The sequence below is a fragment of the Lonchura striata genome, chromosome 6, assembly GCF_050655825.1.
Source record: "Lonchura striata isolate lonStrDom1 chromosome 6, ASM5065582v1, whole genome shotgun sequence".
Lineage (NCBI taxonomy): Eukaryota > Metazoa > Chordata > Aves > Passeriformes > Estrildidae > Lonchura > Lonchura striata.
In genome coordinates, this window is record NC_140708.1 from 12,924,416 (window position 1) to 12,947,612 (window position 23,197).

Here is a 23,197-nt window from a genome sequence, read left to right on the forward strand (position 1 = left end):
AAGTCCCTCTGAAATAGCTGCTGTCCTCCAGACCTGAACTCCTTCCTTACAGGTTCTTAACTGTCAGTCAACTTGGTGCCTTTGCTACTGTGCCACCTTTGACTGCTCAGCTCTCTGCCCTCTTTTAGGCTCTCCTTCCATTCCTTCCTCACATCTCTTACTACAGCCTTAAACCAGGATATTACTGAGAAGCTCAAGGCCAATTCCATTGTAAAAAACCTGCTTTAGTTGAAACACTCGTCTAGTAGAAAAACTGGTTTAGTAGATGCTGGTCAAGGTGCCAATGTATTTTCTTCTAAAAGACTTTTTTTGTGGCATTCCTGTGTAGAGGGCAAAAGCAGGGGTTAATGCTCTGCCAGACTGAGGGCAGAGGATTAAATATATATTGTATCTGCAGTTAGATCATCCTGTTCCTCTGTTACAGTTATGGTTGTTATTACAGTCAGTCGTAGGGCATCTAAGTGAAATTCATCCACAATATAAGTGCCTGAAATGGAGTAGGAAGGCAGAAAACATTGAGACTCCCAAGTAGAGATGACCTCTGTTGCTCTCTGAGCTCAGACTATTTTTGGCAGGAGGCAAATGAAGCGAGGGCCTGCCTTGGAATGGAGGCAGAGCAGCTGCCAGCCCCTGTAATTAGCCAAAAGGCTGCGGAGTGTGGACAGGAGGCTGCAGAGCACGTGGCCCCTGCTGGGGCACTGCTCGGTCCAGAGCAGCGCCTGCAGGAATGCAGAGCCAGCCAAGCCCAGACACCGCAGCTGATCCTGGGAGTCTGAGCTCCTCCTCTGGGGCTGAGCGCTCACACTGTGCCTGGCCAGGGTGCACAGGCCTGGGAGTCTTTGGGGCAGGAATCCCAACCCTCATCCTGCACGCCAGACTGATCCTGGCCTTGCCAAGGGCCTCCAAACGCGCTTGGATGGAAGAATTGCTCAGAGTAAACTGGGACTTTGATGACCCTAAATTGCAAGAGAATGACTCAAATGCATAATAATGGATTTAATCGTTTATGTATGTGTTTTGTGTAATTGTAGAGGAAAAAGAATTACTACAGGCAAGATTTCTCTGGCAACCTCTGGGTTAGTGAAGTTATTGTATCTCTTTATACGTGAATTCTGGGCCTGCCAAGAGCTTACGTGCAAAATACTTTCTACTGATAATTGAAAATTAACCTAAGGGAGTTTATGAAGACTTAATTTTCAATTGTTTTTTGCACTTTTTCAGGTCATATATGGGAGGCAATCACGGAAACAAGACAACCAAAATGTTTGTCAGAATTTTTACTACAAATATTTCCCTTCCACAATATTTAGTAGGAAAACCACATTTAATTTTTCTCAAAACAATGCATTCATTGATATAGGCTGGCTTAAGGATGCAAAGAATGAATATATTACAGTCAGGAGTCGCAGAGTCATAATCATGAGCTCCATATCAGAGGCTATAGATGATAAATCTTACATGGAAAGATTCCTCAATTGCTGCTTTCCTCTGTGGGCAGTAGCACAGCAGTGTATTTGTATACTCCTGAGAAAAGCCAGATGCAGAGCCAGTTCCTGGCCTGAATTTTGTCTGTTTGTAAGCAAGCACAGTTTCTGTGTAGGAATGAAACCAAGTAAGCATGCAGGTAATAGGGGAAGATGCAGTTCAGCCTGCTTTACTCAATGCATGGAGCTATACATCAGTTCCACTGCTTTTTCAATTTCTTTTTGTTTCCTTTCTTGTTCAATCTGTTTCTCAAGAGCAGTCTGATTTGTTGGGTCTCTCAGTTCCTCATTTGCTGCTTGAGTTACAAGAAGTAGAAAACTCTCTGGGACTTGAAAAATGTGTGCTTCATGTGAGGCATTTTCCCATCATCTCTGTGCTGGATTTCAAAGCATTTTAGGTAACCAGTCTCATGGGTACTCTTGGGCTATTTTATTTCCATGTGTATGAGTTTGTTTCACAGCTCTGTTTTTAATGTTTGAGACAGGGAAAGAAAAAAAGCACCCCACCTTACAACAGGAAAGAAGATGTGCAATCAGCTAAGATGTGTTTTGCTGTAAAATCTTACAGCTTTAAATTTTTTGTTTGTCAGTGTAGTTCAAACTGCAGGGGCTCTGATTTGGCTTGGTGGAGATTTCGATACTACTGCATTCACTCACTTCAAAACTTTCATTCAAAACCTTCAACATTTTTTCCTGGTCTTCACAACTTTGCTGTGATATCTGACAGGGATGCCAGATGGCCCAAAGAGATAAACATCAAACAAGTAGAGTGTCCCTGCCTCCAGCCCTTTGATGGTCTCTGTGGTGACAGCTCGCTGGGGGTTTAGATCATAGAAATACTTGCACAGCACTTTCTCTGACTTGTGCCGAGATTCAGGCCCAGAGCACCTGTCTGCACTCTGCAGCTCCCCCCAGATCTGATCCTCCTCAATCCTTTTTCTGTACACACAGTACTTGCTCTCCTCTTGTGTTCCCAGCCAGGCAATGGTCACAGACCTGCATGTTCGCAGTTTACTGAAGGATTTGATTTTTAAGCTCTCTGGAAGAAGTGGGAATAAGGGCTTGTGGAAGTGGGGGGATGCCTGTACCTTCACAGAAGAGTTAGATTCCTCTGTGGACCTCAGCTGCACCAAATAGGTGTCCAGCAGCTTTCCCTTCAGGGAGAAATACCTCAGCCCAGAGAGATTTTCTGATGCCACTGTTTTGCCGTTTCTTGTTATGTGAACCCGTATTTGGCCCCGACACAACTGAAAGGTGAAGTGGATTTTCTTGTGCCTCGCCTGGTACTGCAAGCTGTAGAATTTCTGCTTTTTCCCATCCAGGACCACATGAATCACTTTGCCATCTTTCAGCTCTGTCACCTTGGGCTCAGGCTCTTCCAGGGTCCTGGCGAATGTCCCGGTGTATGCAGCGCTGGCGTTTGTGAGCAGATTGACAATAAACACATCAAAGTAATACTGAGTGCTGGGGCTGAGATTGGGCACTGTGTAGGTGTTCTTGGTGCCCATGCACACCTGCCTGACTTCCCCACTGCTCACTTTGTTGATGATGCTCAGTTCGCTGTTGGACAGTATCATCACCTGCTGCGGCTCCAGGAGGTATGGAGAGAGGGACAAAGCTAAGGTGGCTGGCAGCTTCATCCCAGAGGATCTGATGGCTGTCTCAGCAGCACACAGGCTCTTGTAGTTGTGCTTCTCATTGACTAGGAGACAGTACTGGATGCTTTCCCTGTGCTGCAGGACAGAAGGGCTGTGTTTCCAGGCCAGAGTCACCGTTGTGTGGCCGATGCCAATCACGTCTATGCGGGGATCCACCGGGAGCTCTGGGTAGAGGTGCCCAGCTGTGGTGTCACTTGTGAAGTACACAGTGATGTGTGTGTCCCTCTCGGTGGATAGGAACTCGAGCAGGTAAAGGGCGGAATGGGAAGACATTCCCATGTAAGTCTCTACGGAATTTCCTTTGTAGTTGAAGATGGTGGACACCATGCTTGAAGTCTTGTGAGATTTGGGCACCTCTTGTGTATCATGGTCAGCTGCAGGCAAAAAAACAGACTTGTAACTTCAAATGAAAAAATGTGAAATAAAGCATCATAAAAATTTTTACTGTTAGGGAACATTATATTTTCTTTTTGAAAGCAGCAATTATAACTAAAAATATGTTTTAGTAAAAATATGTTGCTACTGGCAATTTATTAAATTAAAATTTGAGAAGCTTTTATTTTAGAAGTGCAGCTGTAGAATTATGTTTTCAAAAATACTGTCATTATGAAACCACATCTTGCAAAAGCTTGGCTTGTATTATGCCTGATGTCGCTACAATTTTCTTTTATTTTCTGTCTCTTAGGGTACTTTAAGGAGATTAATTATATCTATGATAGGTTTTGTTCCCCCTTTGGATTAGTTTTAGGCCATTGTCTCATGAAGAGGGAAATCTTATCAATTCAAAGGAGTATAATTTGAACTCTTCAGTCAGGTGTACCTGCCTGACAGGTAAGAACATATTAATGGCAGCTTTTAGATTTTTAGTTTGAAAAATTAATTTAAAAAATCATGCAAGAGAAAGACATTTCCTTTAAGGGTAAAGGCAGTATAGTAGCTACTGCCATGATAGATGTGGCAGGAATAAATAGCTAAATCTTCTCTGCTTCATATGGGGAGAAAATAGTTGTCTCAAGTCACCTAAGCCACAAAAAATAACTGAGGCAGCAGAGGGAAGTTTGGCTCGGTACAAAAAGCTTATGAAGTTGGTCTGTTCGTGCAGCCTGGAGGACCTGATGTTGCTCCCAAATATTAACCTTAGATGTAGACATTTTAATATCTAATCCTTAATTTATTTGTGTTGAGGGCAAGGTCTGATGGGTTTCCATGTTTTGCCCATGGAGACCGGGTCAGTCCATGGCAATTTAAAGGAGGGAACTACAAAATGTGTAGGCTTGTGGGAATTTTCCTGGAACACAGTTATCCATGAGTAACTTGTGCTTTCTTTGCCCCTGCTTAGGCAGACTGAAGGCCTTACCTGGTGTTGCTTTTCCTGGTGGAGACTTGTACACAAATATGCTCCACTCAATGGGAACATCACAGGGTGTCACTGTTACTGAGAAAGGGGCAAGGGCCCTGCCCTCTTCCAAAACAAAGTAGTACCTGTAAATGTGAATAGAAATAGAGGCACTGCATCAGGGAATTCAGGTTTGGCCAAAATTCCTTGTAATCAGCTACTCTGACATGGGTCACTCTGTTCCGAGTAGAAATGACTGCTCTCTGAGGTGCATCCACAAAAGGGATGATGAGTGTCTGCAGTCTTAAGCTGTGGGAAGAAAACAGGCTGTGGGGTATTTTTTTTAAAATCCACATGTATTTGCTGGAAGATTTATCCACTTATGGCAATATTTTTCCCTCTGAGTTTTTTTTCCATGCTTTAGAAGAATATTGTACCTCATCCTTACCTGGTTATTTTGGATGATGGATGTGATTTAGCTGACTGCCCCCTTCATAACCACTTTTTGCCAGTTTTGCCTTGATTGCCTTTGTGTCAGAGGCTGCTATGCATGAGCACTACAAAGTGACATCAGTCTCTTTGGTCAGGTTTTGATTCTGGCCTTGAAAAAGCCCAACCTCCTGTCTTGCTCTGCTTTCTTTCTGTTGGTTTTGTACAGGCTGTATAATGTTTGGACTTGGCCATAGGAATGTTTGGATTTGGGTGCCTCACTCTGCACTTCAACGGAGGCAGTTGGGAATCCGAGGGGACAAGCATAGCTGCTGTGGCCAGACCCTGTCAGTCTGGAGGTGTGGCTTTCATGGTATGGCTCCTAGGCCAGAGTGGAGCTTCACTGGAATCAGTTCCACATTCTTGAGTCTTTTACTCTCAGCCAAAACTTGTCCTCACTTGTCTTCCTGTTTGGATGACTGGGGTTCAAAAGAACCTTCCTGATCTTGCTGAATTACTTCCTAATTGCAGTCTTAATGTTATGCTGCAAGAACATAGAAAAACTCCTTTTTCTTTGTTTCAATACCCCTTGTTCTTTAACTAGGAGAGCTCCTAGTTCTGTTCTTGTGAGCATGGTTGCATTATATAACGTGTGCCACCTTCCAGTTTTTCTGTGCAATGCCCATGAAGGCTGGGCAATCTGGCTCACCCTCTGTTCCATGACCACTCGAGTGCCTGTCAAAATCTGTATTTGCTGGTCTCTGTGCAAAGTGCATCTCTTCCCAAACATGCAGATTGATCTTTGCTACCCAGATGCAGTGCCAGTTGTAATATCTACATCAACTACTTATCTGGGTATGGCAGAAGAATTTTCAGATATTTTGGAAAGATGAAGAATGTGGAATTTCCACATATAAAGCATTTTTGATCTTAGCAAATTGTACTGCCACTTGGCAAATACACTTCTAGTGTGCAGGACAGTGGCAGAAGATTTCCTGATAAGATGTCTGTGCAGATACTCTATTGATTTTTGGGGTAGTGGATTTGCTGGGTGAAATGTCTGTATCTCACCGTGAATGTATGGCTGCTGTCTCTGCAGACCTGAAGCTGGGCTGTTTGTGACACAGCTGTTTGCTGCTGGAGCCCACCCATCCTGTATCAGTTCTGCTGCTGCTCTGACAAACAGCAGGCTGCTGAAATGTGTACAGGAACTGAAATTTCATCTCAGAGTTTCATTCCAGATTCTGGGCAGTGTAAGAACATAGAGGAATGGGGCATTTTTCTGGCATTTCAGTGTGCCCTGATAGAACCCTGCAGGTACACAGGGATAGTGGGCAATTCCCAGTGTCACAGGGAGATATCAGAGAATAGGAGGGGCTAATTTGCTCTTACCTTTTGGGTATATCCTTCAGCAGGTGAATTGTAGTTTCCTTACCATCTGCAAGTATCAGGGAGTGGTAGAAATTGAGGAGATTGCTCTTGAAGCTCTGTTGGGAGCTGGTGGTGGGTGCCTTTATAGAATGGCACAAACAAGTTGCCATGAGAAGATGGAGAGGAAGATAAAGCCAGAACCAGGACATCTTCATTACTGCAAAGTGGGGTGACAAAAGTAAACACAAATGGTTGTCATAGGAGAGAAAGTAATGTGACCTTCTCTTTCTGTGCCTTTCCTGGTATTTGTTATAATCCCAGCAAGCCAGGCATTTGAATAGTGCAAGTCTCCATTTTGCTGAGTTGTTTAAAGTTCACAGAAATATTCCTCACATGATGACTCTGCAAAGATTTAATTGCAGAAACAGCTATGAAGTCTGATTAGAGGAAAAAAAATACAGTCAATGCAGCACAAGTGCAACATGACAAATATTCAAGTAAATATTTTTACTACTGTCAGAATAAGTAGAAAATCACATTTAAAAGACTTGTTCCAGTTTGTGATGTTCACTTACTAAATTTCAAGGCTGAGCTATTTGTAGTGGGACTGTTCCTTTAAAACTCTCAGGGGGTCCCTATGTACCAAAGCCTGTTTCTACTGTTCTATCAGAGATCACTGAATTTTTTCATCCACTGGGACAGTAGGTATGTGTAGGTAAGGGGATCATTGTAACTTATCCAGAGCTGTGTAAGATACTGTTTGGTCAAAGGTGGAGAATCTTGGATAAGAATCCCTGAACTGGTACTTGGATTTTAAGCTCTGTGGATCTCATTTGGAAGAAGGCTTTATCACTGTAGGGCAGTAATCTTGATCTTAGATTTTTGTGTTGCTTATCATTCTCATAGCTGCATCACTTCCAGCCTGTCTCAGCATTTGCTGCTGATCACTGGAACTGTAACAACTGTCTTGTATTCACTCTGGCAAGAGATTTTTTAAAAATCACCTATATCCCTTTTTTCAACAGGCCTTATCAGCTTGGAATCTATGAAAGAAAAGTACACCAGTCCCCAGCAAATACTGACATTATTTAAACAGCTGTGTGCATTGCCCAGAGCTACACAGAGGAGGAAGCTCCAGTTAGTACAGCAAACTTTTGGTAGTGCTCTATGTGCAGTCATTGATTATAACTTACAGCTCCTTTGTCTGCCACGTTTGGTTTCAGAAAATATGAAAGTAGAAGGGGCAGAGACCTTTAATACAGGTGCCAGCTGTAGCTCAGGGATTTGGAAAGCAGAGGGAGCTCTGTGTGCAAGATCCCTTTTTTGAGGGAAAAGTAGCCCATTGCATCTTGCAAGCAGCAAGGAGTAAAGCTCCTGCTTAAATCTGGTTATTGGCTGGTGAGGGGAGAAAACATTCAAGACAAAGGCTCAGTTCTTTGTAATTTTTATTTCTTTCTGAGATCAGCTCTTTCCCCATAGTGCTTGTAAAAGTGTGGAAGATTTTAGGCAGTCAAATCTCCAGTTCAGCACACCTGCTGTTGATTTCAGTTAAATTGACTTCATAAAAGGACCCCTTCCTTTTTAAATCCATTTTTAATATATATTTAAGTACAGCATTGAATATGTCTGTAGGTTTTTATGTTTAAAATCTGGGATGCCCATAGTCAAGCACATCCTTAGTATCAGTGAGATGATTATGGAAATTATGGTTACCAGGTTATCTGAATGTCTCTCTTAACATCCAGAAAAAGTTGGTTTGTTCTTTGCCTGTTTGTACTATTGTAGCACTTGGTTGAATGCAGGCTTTAAACAATCATCTGAACAAGTTGAAAGAATAGTTAAGATTTCCATATCAATTCCGTTTTAATGCTCTTTATAACAGAACTTTTCCTTATGACTCTGAGTCACTTTGCCGCTTGGTTATTCCTCTAGTCTAATTATAGCTTACAGATTTAAAATAGAACCCCAAATATTTTGCTTTATCTTTGACAGTAGAATCTGAGTTGCTCTGTGCTTTGGAGAGGATTTAAAAAAAGTCTTTCTGCTGCTTAAATGACAGGATCTTGCAAACCACACTGATGCCACAGCAGCTCAGCTTTTCTTGTCCAGGAAAACAAACAAACCAAGCGATCAACAAACCTATAATCAGCTTATCCCAAAGAGAGCATCATCCCAAAGGCTATTTTCACTTAATTACACAAACAATATATTCTCAGACTATTGGAAATACACTACACAAAAAATACTGTACTTACCTATTTTGTTCCTGGCTAGATGATCCTCAGACCACTCACTTTCTTTGCCAAAAAAGCATGAAGAACATAGACTTTTCAGATCTCTGTAGGCAGATGAAAATCAAAACTGTGCAGGCAGTTTAACAGGACAGAAGTGATTTTTCCATATGGCTGCTGAGCAGACATAGCAAGAAACGCTTGAAAGTAAAAAAAAACCAAAAAACCACCCCAAACCCAAAGCCACCAGAGGATTTTGGTGCTTTCCGCGGTGCCCGCGGAGCCCGGGGCTGCTCCTCGGGCGATCCCGGCACCGCCGGCCCGGGGCGCGCTCCGCGACTGACATGCACCGAGAGGAGGAGGGGGTGAGATGGGGAGAGGAGCAAACGCTGTTAACCCTTGTCAGCCCTTAACCCAAGCCAGCCAGGGGTGGGAAACCCTCCTCCAGAAAGCTACTTTTGTGTTAGCGGTGTGATGGTCCTGCTAACACGCACCCTGATGGGGTGTGCGATCTCCCTGCCCTCAGCGCTGCAGAAGCTCCGGATCATTTCAGGTGTACCGAGTTCCTGCTGGGATGCGTTATGGGCCCAACAAGTATTGATCTGAAGCAGGAATGGCAAAAAAAGCTGCAAGGGAGAGAATGCTGTGTTTTTAAAGCAGGCTGGAATTAGCAATCCTTTGAAGGCTGTCATCAATCTGAATAGAGCTGAGCAGTTTACTTGGTTTGCAGAGGCTGTGTAAGAAAAAACTCCAAAAGTGTCTGGGCTGGGGGAGCATTGTGTGGCTGAGGGAGGAGGCAGCAAAAGGGTGCATGGGAAGTGGCTCACAGCAAGCCAAGCACTTGCTTGTTGGGGCTACAAAGCAGTTGTAGCAAAGCCATGGTTCTTTTCAGGCCGCTCCTGCTGAGTGAGAGCAGTGTATGGCCAGGATTCACAGGCTGCTCATACTTCTTGGCCTGGGCTGTCAGGAAAGATGTCCTGGACTGGTCCTCTGGGGATGCCTGCTCTTAGAAAGGCAAGCCCCAGGAAGCTGCATGAGCTTCCAGGCAGGCACAAAGGCAGAATATTGTAGGGAGGCTCTATTTTTAAATCAAGTCTCTTGTCCAGTGTTTGAAGAGTGGCTTGCAGTAACCCTTTATTACTGTCTCCCTGATTCAGAGTTAGATTGTTGAAGCCTTCCCAAGGCTAAAAGTTTGCTAAGAAGAGGGGCAGATAAGGGAGAAAGAGGTTTCAACAGATTTTGCATAGCAGATCCTTCTGAAAATGTGAATTTTCAGTTGATGAGTTTGCTCATCAACTGATGTAAGAGAAATATTTACAGTGCAGAAGATGACAGGAATAGTTCAGGTGGTCATGAATTTTTTTGCGGAAAAGTTTTGCTGAGGAACTGGACTTTTAAAAAGGGATAGCATGTGGGAGCCTTGATACAGGCACTATATGATGAGGGTATTGGTGTGATACAGGCACTGTGTGATCAGAGTGCACTGTGTGATACAGGCACTGTGTGATCAGGGTGCACTGTGTGATCGGGGTATTGGCACTATGGAGCTATGAGGGGGCATTGCTGGATGTATGCTAAAAAACTGGCACAAGCAGGATAAATGGTAAACAGGGTCAGCCAGACAAACCATCATTCTGGTGTGAAATCCAGCCCAGGTTGAGTCTGTGTAACAGATCTGGGAACTAATGAAAATGTAAGCACCTAGCCAGCACCAAACTGTTTCCCTAATGGAGGAGAAACAGGAAAGGTGTTGGTGCAAGGCTGGTAAGGTCCCTAGAGCAGGCCTGGAGAGGGAAATGTAGGTCAGATGAGGTGCATCAAAAATGTGTTCTGAAAATGGGACATGAAATTCATATTCACAGAAAAAAATATTGGTCGCAGTATAAGTGCAGGGTCTACAGTCTGTTTTTGCTGGGAATTTGGAGGGACTCATGGATGGAAGTCAGCAGGGAGAATTGTGAGCCAGCAACCAGGGCTAAGCAGGGTTATCTCTGAGCAAATCTCAGGAGCAGATGTCACTTGTGTCTGGTAAAATCTCAAAATCTGGACAGTGTGGACATGTTTGTTGTAGAAAGGATGGACTCTGTCTTGTCCTCTCCAAACCTCCCCACTGCCATCAAAACAAACCATTAGCCTCAGCAAATTGAGCTTCCAGGGAAGGCAGTGGGAGTCTTCTCTCTGGCCATCATTTCAGAGTTGGAAGCCAAAGGCTTGAAGGAGCCCTCTGTCTCCCACTGAACAAAACATGAACAAAGATGTTAGGTGATAAAGGCTGGTGATGGTGTGAGTATGGAAATAATCCACTTCCTCTGGACAATTTCTCACATACTTCCCATGGGTGTCTGCTTACATGCTTTGCTGGAGCAGAATCTGTGCTCATGAATTTTCTGAAGCACTATCAAAGGGGAAAAAAGTATTCTCTATGGAGAAAGCTAAGAGCTAAATTCATGACTTGGGTAGCTTGACTGAACTCAGTGAAGTTACAACAGGGATAAATCAGTCCTTGATTTGGCAAAAAATAGGTACAATGGCCTTTTCAGTAGAAAACTGTAAATGAGCAGGCTCTGCTCCCCTCAGAGCCGAGTTGGTGACTTCAGGAGGGCTGTTCAGAGATCCTGCTGCTGTCTCAACCCTGCTGCCCATCCACACCTTTCACAAACATGAGAGATGGAGCACCTCTGACACCAGAAACTTGATTTATCTTCTGTTATGTAGTAGCTCTGCTAAAAGATCAGTAATGCTGAAACAAAGGAGCTGCTTTGAAATGGGAGCAAAAAGCCAGCCTCGGGGTTTAGCTTGAAGCTCTTAAAGACCCTTCAGATGTTCATTTCCTGGAGCTGCAGTCCCATGTTCTGTACTCAGGTGAGGGATTCTGCAGGCCAGGGGAGTGTCCTGCAGTCTGGCAGCACTGTGCCACAGCAGGCCCTGCCTGCAGCATTTGGTTGCTGTTTGATGGCATGCCTTGCACAGGGATGCTTGGAGGCTCACCCCACAGAGCACAGCTCTGAGAATTGCATCACACTGCTGCACTTGGCAAGGAGATGCAAAAAAGGGACCATGGGTATTTCTGATGAGGAATTTGCCTGCCCTGGCAATGCTTCTTTGAGCTGGTTTGGTCACCTCCATCAGGAAACTCTCTGTGGAAGGGCAAGGAGAGCTCCAGCCCTCCCTGTGCTACAGGGGAGAGTGGGAACAGGGCTGCAGTGTTTTCCATCCCTCACCCAGCTGCATCAGCCCCTGGCTGTTAATTCTGGCAGTTCCCAAGAACAGACAGCTTCCCTGTGCCCCCAGCCCAGCCCAGGGAGTTCTGTTTCATGAAACTCTGTAAGCAAATTAAAAATGCATGGCGAAAGAGAAACCCAATCTTTCAGTTATGAGATGAGCAGTATTGTCCCTTTCTATTTTTTACACATGCACATATGTATTCTATCACCAGCTGAGGTAGAACTGTTAGTCTTTGGCTCCCAGCTACCTGTCTGCCTGCAAAATACTTTTGAACTAATCTTCCTGTATAAATTTCCTTCCCAGCCCTGAGCAGAAGTAGCTATGGATGTCTAATGAGGGGAATTATAGCATCCAAACATCTGCCTTTTCAACAGCTTCAAGTTGCAATCTATTCCTCTTAGCAAAAGAATCTGAGTTGCCCTTAAGGCTATGGTTTGGGGGAATGCAAATTTCTGTAAAAATCCCCTCCCGAAGTGTAAAGGTTGTCCAAATCATTGCTTGATAGTTACTGGAGCCAATAGGTCCTTGATGAGTTAATGTACTTCTGGATAGTATTATTGCTCAAAAAATATCCTTCTAGACACACATCTGGGCTTCAGAAAGAATCACACTTTCCTTTGAAGCTGTGAAAGTCAATCCTAAGCAAAAGTCTGGCACTTAAAACCTATTGAGGGTATTTTAGCAGGGCAGCTGCTTTTATTTCTTCCAGGTTTTGTCAAATCCTGGCAATGCGAAGGACTGTCAAAAGAGAAAAGCCTTAAGTCTGCTCTTATTCAGAGACATTAATAAGCAGGAGAGACAGGGAATTACTTCTAAGTCAAAAGCAGACTTGAACTATTCCTGCAGCCTGTTCTCAGGTGAGAAAATAGGAATGGGTTGTTTAGGGTGGCTTGTCCTGGCAGTACATAGTGAGTTTGTAGGATTAAAAGCCAGTGATCTACACTTGGGACCCACAGCTCCTATTATGGCATGTCTGTGCTGAAAAGTTTTCCAGGGAATGATACACTCATAATTGCTATCCACTAAGATTACCTGAGTTTTCCCTCAGCAGTCTCTCTCCAGGATAGGATGCTGGCACTTGACCATGATCTGGTTTTGTTGTTGTTGAAACTAAAAAGGGTCTTGAAGGGCCTTTTAGTGTCCAGCAAAATAAATGTTAATGGACAGCTGGTTGCTCCTCACTGTTCTCATATTCCATATTTTCAAGAATGTTTGTAATTGCTCAGATGAGTCTATCAAGAAATGATAGATATGATGTAGGGAATATCTCCTGTGCAAAGCTGATTTTGCAGGATGTGAGAGATTGCTTCTGAAGTTAGTATATTTAAGCTTATGGGAAAATTCCTTATTTTTAGGGTAAATTTGTTCTTCCACGAGTGTAAATTCAGTGCAGCAGAAAGATCTTCAAGTACTCAGCTAGGAGTCAGTATTACACTAACAGCTTCTCTATGAATTAAAGAAGAAAACATAAAAACATAAAATCCTGAGCTGCTACTTTCATTAAGTTTTACCATAGCCCCTAGGCTTCCAGGATTTTAGGTTAAATCCTGTTAAATAATTCCTTAGAAAATACCTACAGAATTCCCTAGAAGTCATCAAAGCAGCATAACAGTTTGGGCAGGTATGGAAAAATAAGGTGATGTTTGCAGCTTAGCTGAAAACTGCTGGTTATCTCAGTTAAGAAAGTCACAGGTAGAAGGAAGTGGTGCTGTCTGTAATCACTACACTGTTCTAATAGGATAATCCTGTGTTTTGTTTTTAGCTACAGTGCTGTTTTGTATGACGAAGGGTTAAACTTGTATAAACAGAACTAATCCAGCCTGGTGGACAAGGAGCATCCAAGTGTTTCCTGTGGTGGAGGTTCTGAAGTGTTGGGTCACTCCTTTCAGGGGCAGGGAATGCTGGGCAGCCAGACTGTTGTTCTTAAAACAAGTAGGAGCCTGCTGATTTTCATGCATCTTGCAATGCTCTCTGATCCTAAGCAAGTCCATAAGATTTTTAAGAACACCTTCAATCTGACCAAGAGGCCTTTCATCTCCTAGGTGCTGGTTTCATTTACAGCATTTCACTTTCCTCTTGGGCTGCTGGGAGCCCTCCCTCCATTGCACAGCCAGGGGAGTTGGAAAACAACCCCAGTTTTCACCTACAGCCCTGAACAGTTTTTCAGAAGGATGTGATTATTGGTCCTTGCTTTGTTTGTCCTGTGGGCTGCACCAGTTTGCTCCCGAGAGCTTTAAAACAAAACGTGGCTTTTGCAGCATGGGAAAGCAGGCTGCAGGAATCTCCCTGTGCAGATCTCCTCTCTTGGGGGCTGGCAGAGGAGGAGTTAACCACTGTCCTCTTTTCTGCCTTTGCTGGCTGGAGTCACTGGCATCCCATCTGGCCCAGGCTGTCCGGAGCTCTTCTCGGCGTCCTCTGGGGAAGGCACTACAATATCCAGGAATTTTAACAATCCTAAACAGATTGGGGGCCACATATGGATGAAAATGATTAGATTATCAGGAGTCCAATCACATTTGCTGCCATAGCCATATATTTTTAAGCATTTGAGATCAGGCTTTTTGCTCAATTACAAATATTTTACATGCAGCATAAGTAAAGTCATTATGTTTGTCTCTGTCTTGTCCCCAGAGGAATGGTATTGATTTTAATGTTTGATTGTAGGAATTTGATGAATAAAATCTGCCACTTTTGTCATAAATCATCACAGTAACTTTCTGTTCATGATAATCAGACTGCAGAGAAGGAACACTAGGTCTACAGGAGGGGAAATGCACTCTCCATGCCTTGTTTACTCTGGTGTGTGGGGTTCTTTTTCTATTCAGTTAAAAAGAGATAGATATTTCATGGCGGGCATTTAGCAATAAGAGTTAATTTCTGTGAAACAATTTTTTATTTAGCAATGTCCTCAGCTGCATGGAAAGCACTTTCACACCCACATGAGCACCTCCAGGCCAGTCTGTTTCCTGCTCTTTGCACTCATTCCTTGTGGTCCTCCATGGCTCCAACACCTGGGAATGCTGTGCTTGCCCCATCTGTTCCTCAGCTTACCTGTCTCCTCTTCCTCCCTGGCTGTCACCTGCTCCTTTCTGGTCTTTCCATGGGATTGGTAAATGCACACACCAAGGGGCAGGAATACAACTTCTCCCAAACTTGTCAAGGGCCTTGCAAAACGACCAATGTAGCTTTTTGTGAAAAGGGAAGCTTAAAAGGTCACAAAATAGCAAAAGAACTCCCTGGGGAATGCTCATAGTGGAAAAAGGGAGCTAGCTGGTCTGGTTCTGCTTGCTTCCCTTCCTATAGACCAAAAGTTTTGCCCGGGGTGAATTTTCCACTAAGGAAGTTTTATTTTAAGAATTGTCTTGCTAATTCTTATTCTGATGTCTTGGATAGGATGTTAAGTACTCAAGCACGCCATGAAGGAAGCAGCCTGCCAGGCTGTGGAAAGTAGGGAATGGTCTGTTAGGACAGCCTAAAAACCTCAGAGAGCTTTATCTGGCCCCTGACACTGGTCTGCATCAGAAATCTTAGCAGGAGGTTTTCCTATGGCATAGTAGCACACCTAAGACCAGTGATTAACAGCAGTGGCTGCAGCCAGCTAATGCTTCAGGGCCTCTGTGAAAATCACATTGTTGATTTTTAAAAAAAATACTGCTTTAAATTTACAAGCTACTTTATAGACTCATTAATTTTTCATGGAAGAAGGATAAATGAGTGGCTGGAGAGGAGGTCAGAATATGCTATTTACACTTAATTTATAAATTATGAACTTGAAAGCTGACACTTTATGGTGCTTGTATGATTTCATAATGAAATGGAATGAATCTCTCTGCCTCTGTGCTGGATCTGGCATAACATTAACATTTCTGCTTCTGGGCAGTTCCTAGCAGCAGTGACTGAGCCCAGCTCAGCCCTTTGGAAGAGGCATTTCCTTTGCATTATCCTGGTGCTCCCTCTTTCCTATGGCAGGTGTTTGACCCTCACATTCTGCAAGTTGCAGGCTATCCATCAGAGTCCCAGCACAGGCTGCATAGCAAAGCTGACTCTCCAGAACTGTGTGGCTTCATCTCCATCCCCATGAAGAGACTCCACTAAATCACCTGCAGCAACCCTTGCAGCTCAAAGGGAAAACTGGGTGGCTCCAGTGGCACACACTGAGCTGTCCAGGGCAGGGAGAGGAGAAGTTGTCCTTCCTGTGCCTCTGCTGTATTCAAGTGGCCCCCAGTCCCCCTGGCCAAGGTCCTCTGACCGGGGGTGATGACACCACCGAGATTTGGGAAGCACCATTCTCATGATGCCTCCTGGGACTGGGGTTGCACTGAAGCAGAGCTCTGTGTGCAGAGAAGGTCCATCCACAAGCTCAGAGGGGACTAATGCAGTGCTCTCCCTCTGCTGACACAGCTACTCGTGTGTCAGACTTGGTCTGTGTTAAAATACTCGTCCTGACATTAGGTTAGCTCTGGTGGTGTCCAGCTTTTCAGATTTATTCCTAACAGTGGCCTCATTTATCTTACCACTTGGCCAGTGGCTGTTTTTGCTGAGTCTTGTCTTCAGCTTTCAGTGTGAAATGACATTTTTACCACCTTGTTAGTGCTCCCTATGAGTGTACAGCTTTCTAGGGAGCTGCTTGGAGTAGGACTCAGGAGTTGGATTTGGTGATCCTTGTGGATCCCTTCCAATTCAGGATATCCTGGGGCTCTGTGGCTGCCTCAGCACAGAGTGGTTTGAGAAGCCTGTCCCATAATTGATGTCCTGCACTGGCAGCCCTTGGCTTCTTGCTGCCACAGCCAGTTTCCTTTTGGGGGTTCAGGCAGTGTAATGCCAAACCATTTCAGGAAGAAGTTTCCTCAAAGGTTTGAAGAGGAGCTTGTCAAAGAGGAGTCATCAGAAATCCTTGAGCTTTCCTTCTTTATCTGTGAATTTAATTTAGTGCCTTGTTCCTTCCCTACATGGAACTGTCCTTGGCTTGGGTCAGACTTGATTCTAATTTGTCTGTCTAACGTTAGTATGGATACTAAGAATAAGGTACCTAACATTGTGACATTGCCAAAATGTTGGCATCTCTAAGTACATCTGGAATATGTCAATTGAAATGCATTTGTGTTTTCTTTGAGCAATTATGAGAGATTTTTTTGTTGCTGGATTTCACCAGCCATAAAACAGGTTATCCATAAGCATGGCTCACCCTGTGCCATAGGAAGCAAACCCATTCCCTGTTTTTGACATTCCCTGCATCTTTTATGTGGAGGGCTGTTGGTGTTTAGGTGCTGTTTTTCCTCCAGGCTGTTGGGATCTTATTTTTGTTACACGTCAGAGTGAGAGGGGAGCTGGGGGCTGTATCTGACCATACCACATGGGGAAAAGCCAGATTTCATTGCTCTGGAGGCACAGGATTGGGCCAGGCTGGTGGTGGGATGTTCCTGTCACAGAAGGGGCTCCTCTGTGGAAGCTAACGTGGAAGTCAGGTGGAGGGAAAAGGCAGGTGGAACAAGATGTGCTGGTAAATAGTAGGCAATCCCTGAGCTTGTGGAGGGGAAGAAGGAACAGAGTTTCAGGAGGTGCTTAATTTTCCAAGCAGGCATTGCACTAGGAGGAGTCAGGCTGATAAGGCAGGCTCAGGAAATGTCTCTCCTCAGGAGCAGCTCCCTGCTTCTCCTCAAATTCATTTAGGCTTGGAACAACAGAAGTGCTGCTCCAGATGGCAGGGATAGCACTCCCTGTGACACGGAGAGGAGCTGCTCTCTGAGGGCCAGAGGAAAGAGGGGTGAATAGGGACCAGGAGGTCAGGCAGAGGAGGGAGAGGGAACAGCCAGACCATTTTAGCTCCAGGTCACTGCCTCCAAAGGCTGGGGCTGCCAGGTGGGGCAGCATCTGACAGCCAGACTCTCTTGGCTGGAACAATGTGCACGGCTGTGTGATCTGTTCTGTTGTTTCCACAACCTGGCAGTACAAAGGCCAAAGAATAAAAACGTGTCCCCTCTCACCTGGCTTCTGGGGTGAGCTTGTCAGGCATATTGGTATCTTAGATTTATAGTTCTGATTTATGGTAATAAATCCCCTTTTCACAGGGGATGAGAGGAAGAATCGGAGAAGCAGAACTGGCAAATCCTGGGAAAGCAGTGATCAGTGTCTACTCTGGGAGGAAACATTGCTGACCAAAACTGCTCCCAGCAGTGTTGTCAGGGAAGCCACAGCCAATTCCTAGATGAATTATTTTTTTCATAATTGTCTTTAATGAGCATCTTTATCATGCTAGATGAGTGATTGTACTGCTTCCAGCAGGGAATTTGTGCAAATAGATTAAAATTGTTTTCTCACTTCTTTATGCACTTGACTTATCTCACTGAGGGGAAAAAAATCTGACCCTGCATCTTGGCTCAGAGAAAAATGCTAAAAGAAAGTTGGAGGAGAAAGGTGGGGAAATAAAAGTCGATTTTCTCAAAGGATCTACTTGGAAATACAAAGTAGGTTGTCAGTGAAATGCATTCAAGGGATAATGTCTCTCTGCCATTATATTTCAAGTACAAGACCACAAGGAAATGAAATTCACCTTCACACTCTAACATGCCAATCTGATGCAGCCATGGATGGAAGCAAAGGCAGGGAAGGCAGTCTGCAGCCATATGAAGATGTGAAATCTAACAGGCAGCTGAGGAAAGTCAGCAGTCTGAATGGTCAAGACAAACGAGCTGTTGTTGGGGCCAAGCTGGCTTTGTTCCTGGCTTGCAGAAGCCCACACATGAGCTCTCTGAACTTGGGAGCAGATGATCAGTTAGCTCCATTGTGCTCTTATGAACCAATTCAACCAAGTATTTTCAAAGTGCTGTTGGGTTTTTTTAATATAAATGTCACACCTTTGCAGAGTGACCCCATTTTCCTTTCTTCCCAACAGCAGTAAAAGTGCTCGAGGGCCTCAATCTGCAAGTGCTGCTCATGAATTATTAACAAGGCTTCTCCTGCCAGGGAAGTGATGCACGGGGTGAGTGGTTATGGAGCTGAGCCTTTGGCCCAGGGAGCCCATTCTGCCTTAGAAAGGTGCTGAGAATGTGCTGGTAATTGCACATTTTAAGAAGGCAATTAAAAAATGATTAGTGCCACAAACAGCACAGAGGTGTGGCCCCTGATCTATGAGACAGAACCCCCCCAATACACACATTTCCATCATCTCTATGTAGCTGCTTAATTCACAAAAGGGGCTGAGAAATCTGGCACTCTGACCACATATTTTCCACTTACGAAAATGAAATGTGTGTGACCATTTCTCTAAGCTGCCTTGAGAGTATCCTACCTATTAACTTTGCACATAAGAGATTTCCCCGAGATTTTCCACTTCTCTGAAAACCCTTTCCCACGTTGGCAGTTCCCACAGGAGGATGGGAGGCTGCAGCTCCCTTCATTATTTGGTATGTCAGTACTGCTATGCAGGGAGAGCACAGGTGCAGATTATATTAATGCTCAGGGAAAGAGATTCGTTTGATACCTCAGTGAAAAACCTGCTCCCTCTTAGCTCCCCAGCTGCAAAGAACTTTCTGGGGATAAAGGGTGGCTCAGTAGTTGTGACTTCTCTCCCTGACTGTTCCTGCCAGCAAGCAGCCTGCACTCCACTGCCATGTCCATACTCCTCCCAGCTTAATAGCCAGGAAAAAGGCTGGAAGCTGCTTTTTCCTTGTAGGGCAAGCTAAATGTCAAATGTGGCTTGCAAGACATAAGAGGCTTCTTTGAAAGCAGAGGATAAAGCTTTCCTTCCTCCTGGAGGTGCTCTGTAAAGTCAGCAGCTCCTGCTAAGCTGCTGTGGGTTCAGAGCTCAGTTTCTGTCAGGATCTTTCAGCTGGTGTAGGCCAGGCTCTTGTGAGGGGTGTGCACTCTGTTTATTGCACAGGCATCAGTGTATACCAGTATTTAAATATACAGGTGCAAAGGCTTCAAACTGTGCATGACATCATTGAAGTCCTGTCACAGGGGTCTTCTGTCCAATTTAATTCTATTTTGGCCTCTTTTGCTGATCCTGTTTGATTAAAAGAGAGGGAGCCTACTTTCTCCTAGATGTCTTTCTTAGGCTTCTCCTTCCATGGGTGACAGGGTATGAAAACTGTGATGGCGTGGTATTAGCAGGTCAAAACAGGACAAGTACTTTGGTTGCCTTTGAGCCCTGCCTCTTACTTTCCCATTTTCCTCTTTTCTCTACATATTCCCACCTCTATTGATCTCATTTTATTTTCCTTCTATTCCTAATTTTGTCTTCCCTATTCAGGCAATTTATAATTCTGGGCTGGTGTTTGTCTTTGGTCTGCCCTTTCTGTTCAGTAAGAAATACAATACTTTTACCTTCTTACTAAACCCCATGTCAGGAGGATTTAAGAAATATTTACAGACCCTGGCGAAACCACAAACTGTTCTAGGTGCCAAAAATTAAAACTACTGAATAACCATCTGGAAATAATAACAATAGTTTCACAGTTATAATAGTTATAGCATGGCTGAAGCTGCTTATATTTTATCTATACTAAAATGCCAATTTCTGAACCATGTGTAGAGAGGTTAGACTGCAGTTTGTCAGTTTGTGCTGCCCTTGAAATTTCTGCCATCGAGCATATTTTAAAAAGCCAATTGATGATGCCCTGTGTGGTGACAACACCTCTATTTCTGTCTGTCAGTAATGGGCAGCATGTGAGAGGTGGTATATCAACTTCTTAATTGCATTGTAATGTATACAGTTTCTTCAGCCTGGGTTGGGTCTCTGCCTTTGACCTTGAGAGCCCTGAGCCAGCAGGGTTCCCTGCTGCTCTTGGCAGGAGGCGACAGGCAGAGCTGGCTTTAGCACTGTGCATCAGTGGGGTTAACTGTGGGGTTTGAAGGCACTCGGGCAGTGATGAAGCAGCTCAAGGGATTCTGGCACAAGGCCCAAGCTTTGGTGGCTTTGAGCCCTCTCTAGGGTGAGCCCACAAAAGGGACGCTCAATATCTTCTGGGGAGCCTGCCTTTATATTTAATGTACATTTAGAGAGCTGCAACATCAGATAAAGCATGATCAGATCTGCTCACTGGGTCAGCTTGAATGACTTTCTTTACTCTGTGCCATGCATGTTCATGTTGCACAGCCCTTTCCCCTCTTCTATGGACAGAGCTATTCCCAGTGGGAACACTTCCAGCAGGATCCTTCCCTTAGCTCCCAGCACAGCTTTCCAAGCATCTTCTTTGTGTGAGAATGGGACATGCAGCATGGTGATGTGAATATAGGTGGTGGGGACAATGTCAGATGTGGGACTTAGCTGCACTAGGTATGAAGATACTTCTCTGAGAAGTCCCTGTGGAACATTTGCTGTGTGGCAAATCTTTAGAAATTCTTTGAACTTTAAAGCAGCTTTTTAAGCTAAAATAGAAGAGCATTTCGGCTCTTTGAACACTGGTAGTACCACTTGGTGACAAATGTGGTACTTTCCCTGCCAGCCTGTCATTCAAAAGATTTTAGCCTGCATTCTTGCCTCACCTGCTGTGTCTCTGTGTTTTAGAATGAAGGCATTCCTTCCTTGCAGAGTTGATGCTATCCAAAGGACAAAGCACCAGCCAGCATGACTCTTGTTTCCTCTGTCACAGGTGTGAGGAAAGAGGTAACCTTTATTAATGGAAATTTAATTTGTCATATGTGATTTTGCAGACAGATGAACAGGCTTAGTTTTAATGCTGAAAAGGAGCTGTGCTAGGGACGGTGGTACAAGAATAAATTTAGTAGAATGAAATAATGATACTTCCAGTTTAAACAGGGATCTCAACCCCCTCCAGTCAGCCCTAAGGAAATGCAGAGCATGTAACATCTAATTCTGTAGTAAGGAGTTTGGGGAGGAATTCCTCATACTTGTGTGTCCAACCACAGAGCCTTTGGGAAGCATACTCTTTACTACACTGAGGGGAAAATATTCCACTCTTTGCATAGGGATGAGAAACTTGCACAGGCAGTGATGCCACCTGTGTCACAGAGTGGGTGTAAATGAGAGTTCAGAGTTGCCTGTGTCCCTCATGAATTGGTCTTGAGACTTTGTGACTGCAGCTCCTCCTGCACTGCAGTCAAGTCAGTTTGCAGACCATGACCCTCTTCTCCTTTCTCTCCTGGAGCAGGATGGGGTGCAGATCCAGCTGGGACCCAGACACTGAACTGAGCTCTTCCGTGGGGAGGCACAGCTGGGAAAAGCTGAGTCCCTGATCTGCTCTTCAGAAGAGAAAAGATCAGGTAGGAGGCAAGAGTGCTTCCTTAAGACTTTCATTTAGAGGTAGATGGATGCATTCTGAAATGAATGATAATCACTTAATCTGCTGCTGCCTATGGTCAGTCTCAGGACATTTATCAGTGTTATCTTAGATGGACTGGTGGGCAGGTTTGTACAGCACAGCTTGATGTTGAGAGTCCATTAGATTTTCATCATTTATTCTCTTTATTGATTCCCTGTTACACTACACTGCTGCTTCTCAGAAGTCAGGTAGTGCCATAAAAAAAAAAAAGTTCATCAATTTCCTGATCTCCACTGAAGTCCTAAATTTCTGTGCTGTGTTTCCAAACAGGTCCTCAGCTCTTCGATCCTTTTTCTGACACCAGGTAAGCAACTTGGCCACAAATCAGATCTATATTTTGGACATGTCTGAATGCACATTGCACTGCAAGGCTTAAATTCAGGCCTTGGATTCTCAATACTTCATTCTTCCCTCCAATTCACCTTCTTCACTTCCCTGGGTGAGAGATCTCTGTATTTCTCTTCTCCTCCCAATATACCTCACTCCAGTCAGGTTTTGGTACTTTTGATAAGAATAGCAACAAATGCCCCATCAGCACAGTCAGAGGCTGTGCAGAACCTGCTGCCACATAGGAAAAGGGTACAAATGGGTTATTGCAAACTGGATGGAAATACCCTGAGGACTCTGAAAGGATCACCTTGTATAAACAGTTCAAATAGTTTTGAAAGTAGTTTTTGGGCAGTGAGGCTATGCAGTCTCATTGCATTGAGTAAAGCCTAAGCAGGCACACTGCTTGCACTCTGTGAGGAGGTGAAGCCACTGTCCAGAGCAGTTTGCTCCTGGCAGCCCAGGGGAAGGACAGGCATGGTCCTGCTGCATCTGGTGCTATTGTATTTGTCATGTCTTTCTGTGCAGAGTCTGCTTTGGGGGTGGACACAGGATATCCATCTGCAGAGCTGCCAATCAATAACTTCCAGTGGTAGTCACCTATTTTTTAGGCTGGAGAATAATCACAATACACCAGGGCATAAGGACAACCCCAGTGAGTTAGCATGGTGTGTTTTGCTGTTACCTGTCTATCCACGCTGTTCTGAAACTCACACACCAAATCTCTGGAGAGTTCACTTGTCTTTCTGCTGGATATCTATCTAATTTTTGAGTTTTGTGGGAAAATTCATCTTTACCAGTCCCACTGATGGCCCTGCTGAGCCTCAGCAGGAGCTCACCCACAGCCCCTGCC

At 44.4% G+C, this 23,197-nt stretch overlaps 1 protein-coding gene and 1 long non-coding RNA gene across 3 annotated transcripts in view; one reads left to right on the forward strand and one right to left on the reverse strand.

Annotated features, from left to right (window-relative positions):
* The window catches only part of LOC110473328 (uncharacterized), a 58,680-nt gene that overhangs the window by 17,286 nt on the left and 18,197 nt on the right, over positions 1–23,197 (forward strand). For both annotated transcript variants that reach the window (XR_014956262.1, XR_002465862.4), the window contains exons 2-4: positions 21,243–21,341; positions 21,847–21,958; positions 22,288–22,321. This is a non-coding gene — a long non-coding RNA (uncharacterized LOC110473328). The remainder of the gene's footprint in view (positions 1–21,242; positions 21,342–21,846; positions 21,959–22,287; positions 22,322–23,197) is intronic.
* LOC110473327 (protein NDNF) lies at positions 1,263–8,850 on the reverse strand. The gene is made up of 4 exons (XM_021535781.3): positions 8,534–8,850; positions 6,300–6,495; positions 4,500–4,624; positions 1,263–3,516 (listed from the first exon to the last, which is right to left on the reverse strand). Exons 2-4 carry the CDS (start codon positions 6,491–6,493, stop codon positions 2,165–2,167), a joined length of 1,671 nt encoding a protein of 556 aa, XP_021391456.3. The 5' UTR covers positions 6,494–6,495; positions 8,534–8,850; the 3' UTR covers positions 1,263–2,164.

Bases quoted from the DNA above. Each gene is read 5' to 3' on its own strand.
- LOC110473327 (XM_021535781.3), bottom strand. From the start codon at position 6,493: ATGAAGATGTCCTGGTTCTGGCTTTATCTTCCTCTCCATCTTCTCATG. The intron at 4,625-6,299 runs GTAAGAGCAAAT...TCACATTTACAG, and splicing joins CTGAAGGATATACCCAAAAG to GTACTACTTTGTTTTGGAAG. The intron at 3,517-4,499 runs GTAAGGCCTTCA...TTTTGCCTGCAG, and splicing joins ACCAGGAAAAGCAACACCAG to CTGACCATGATACACAAGAG.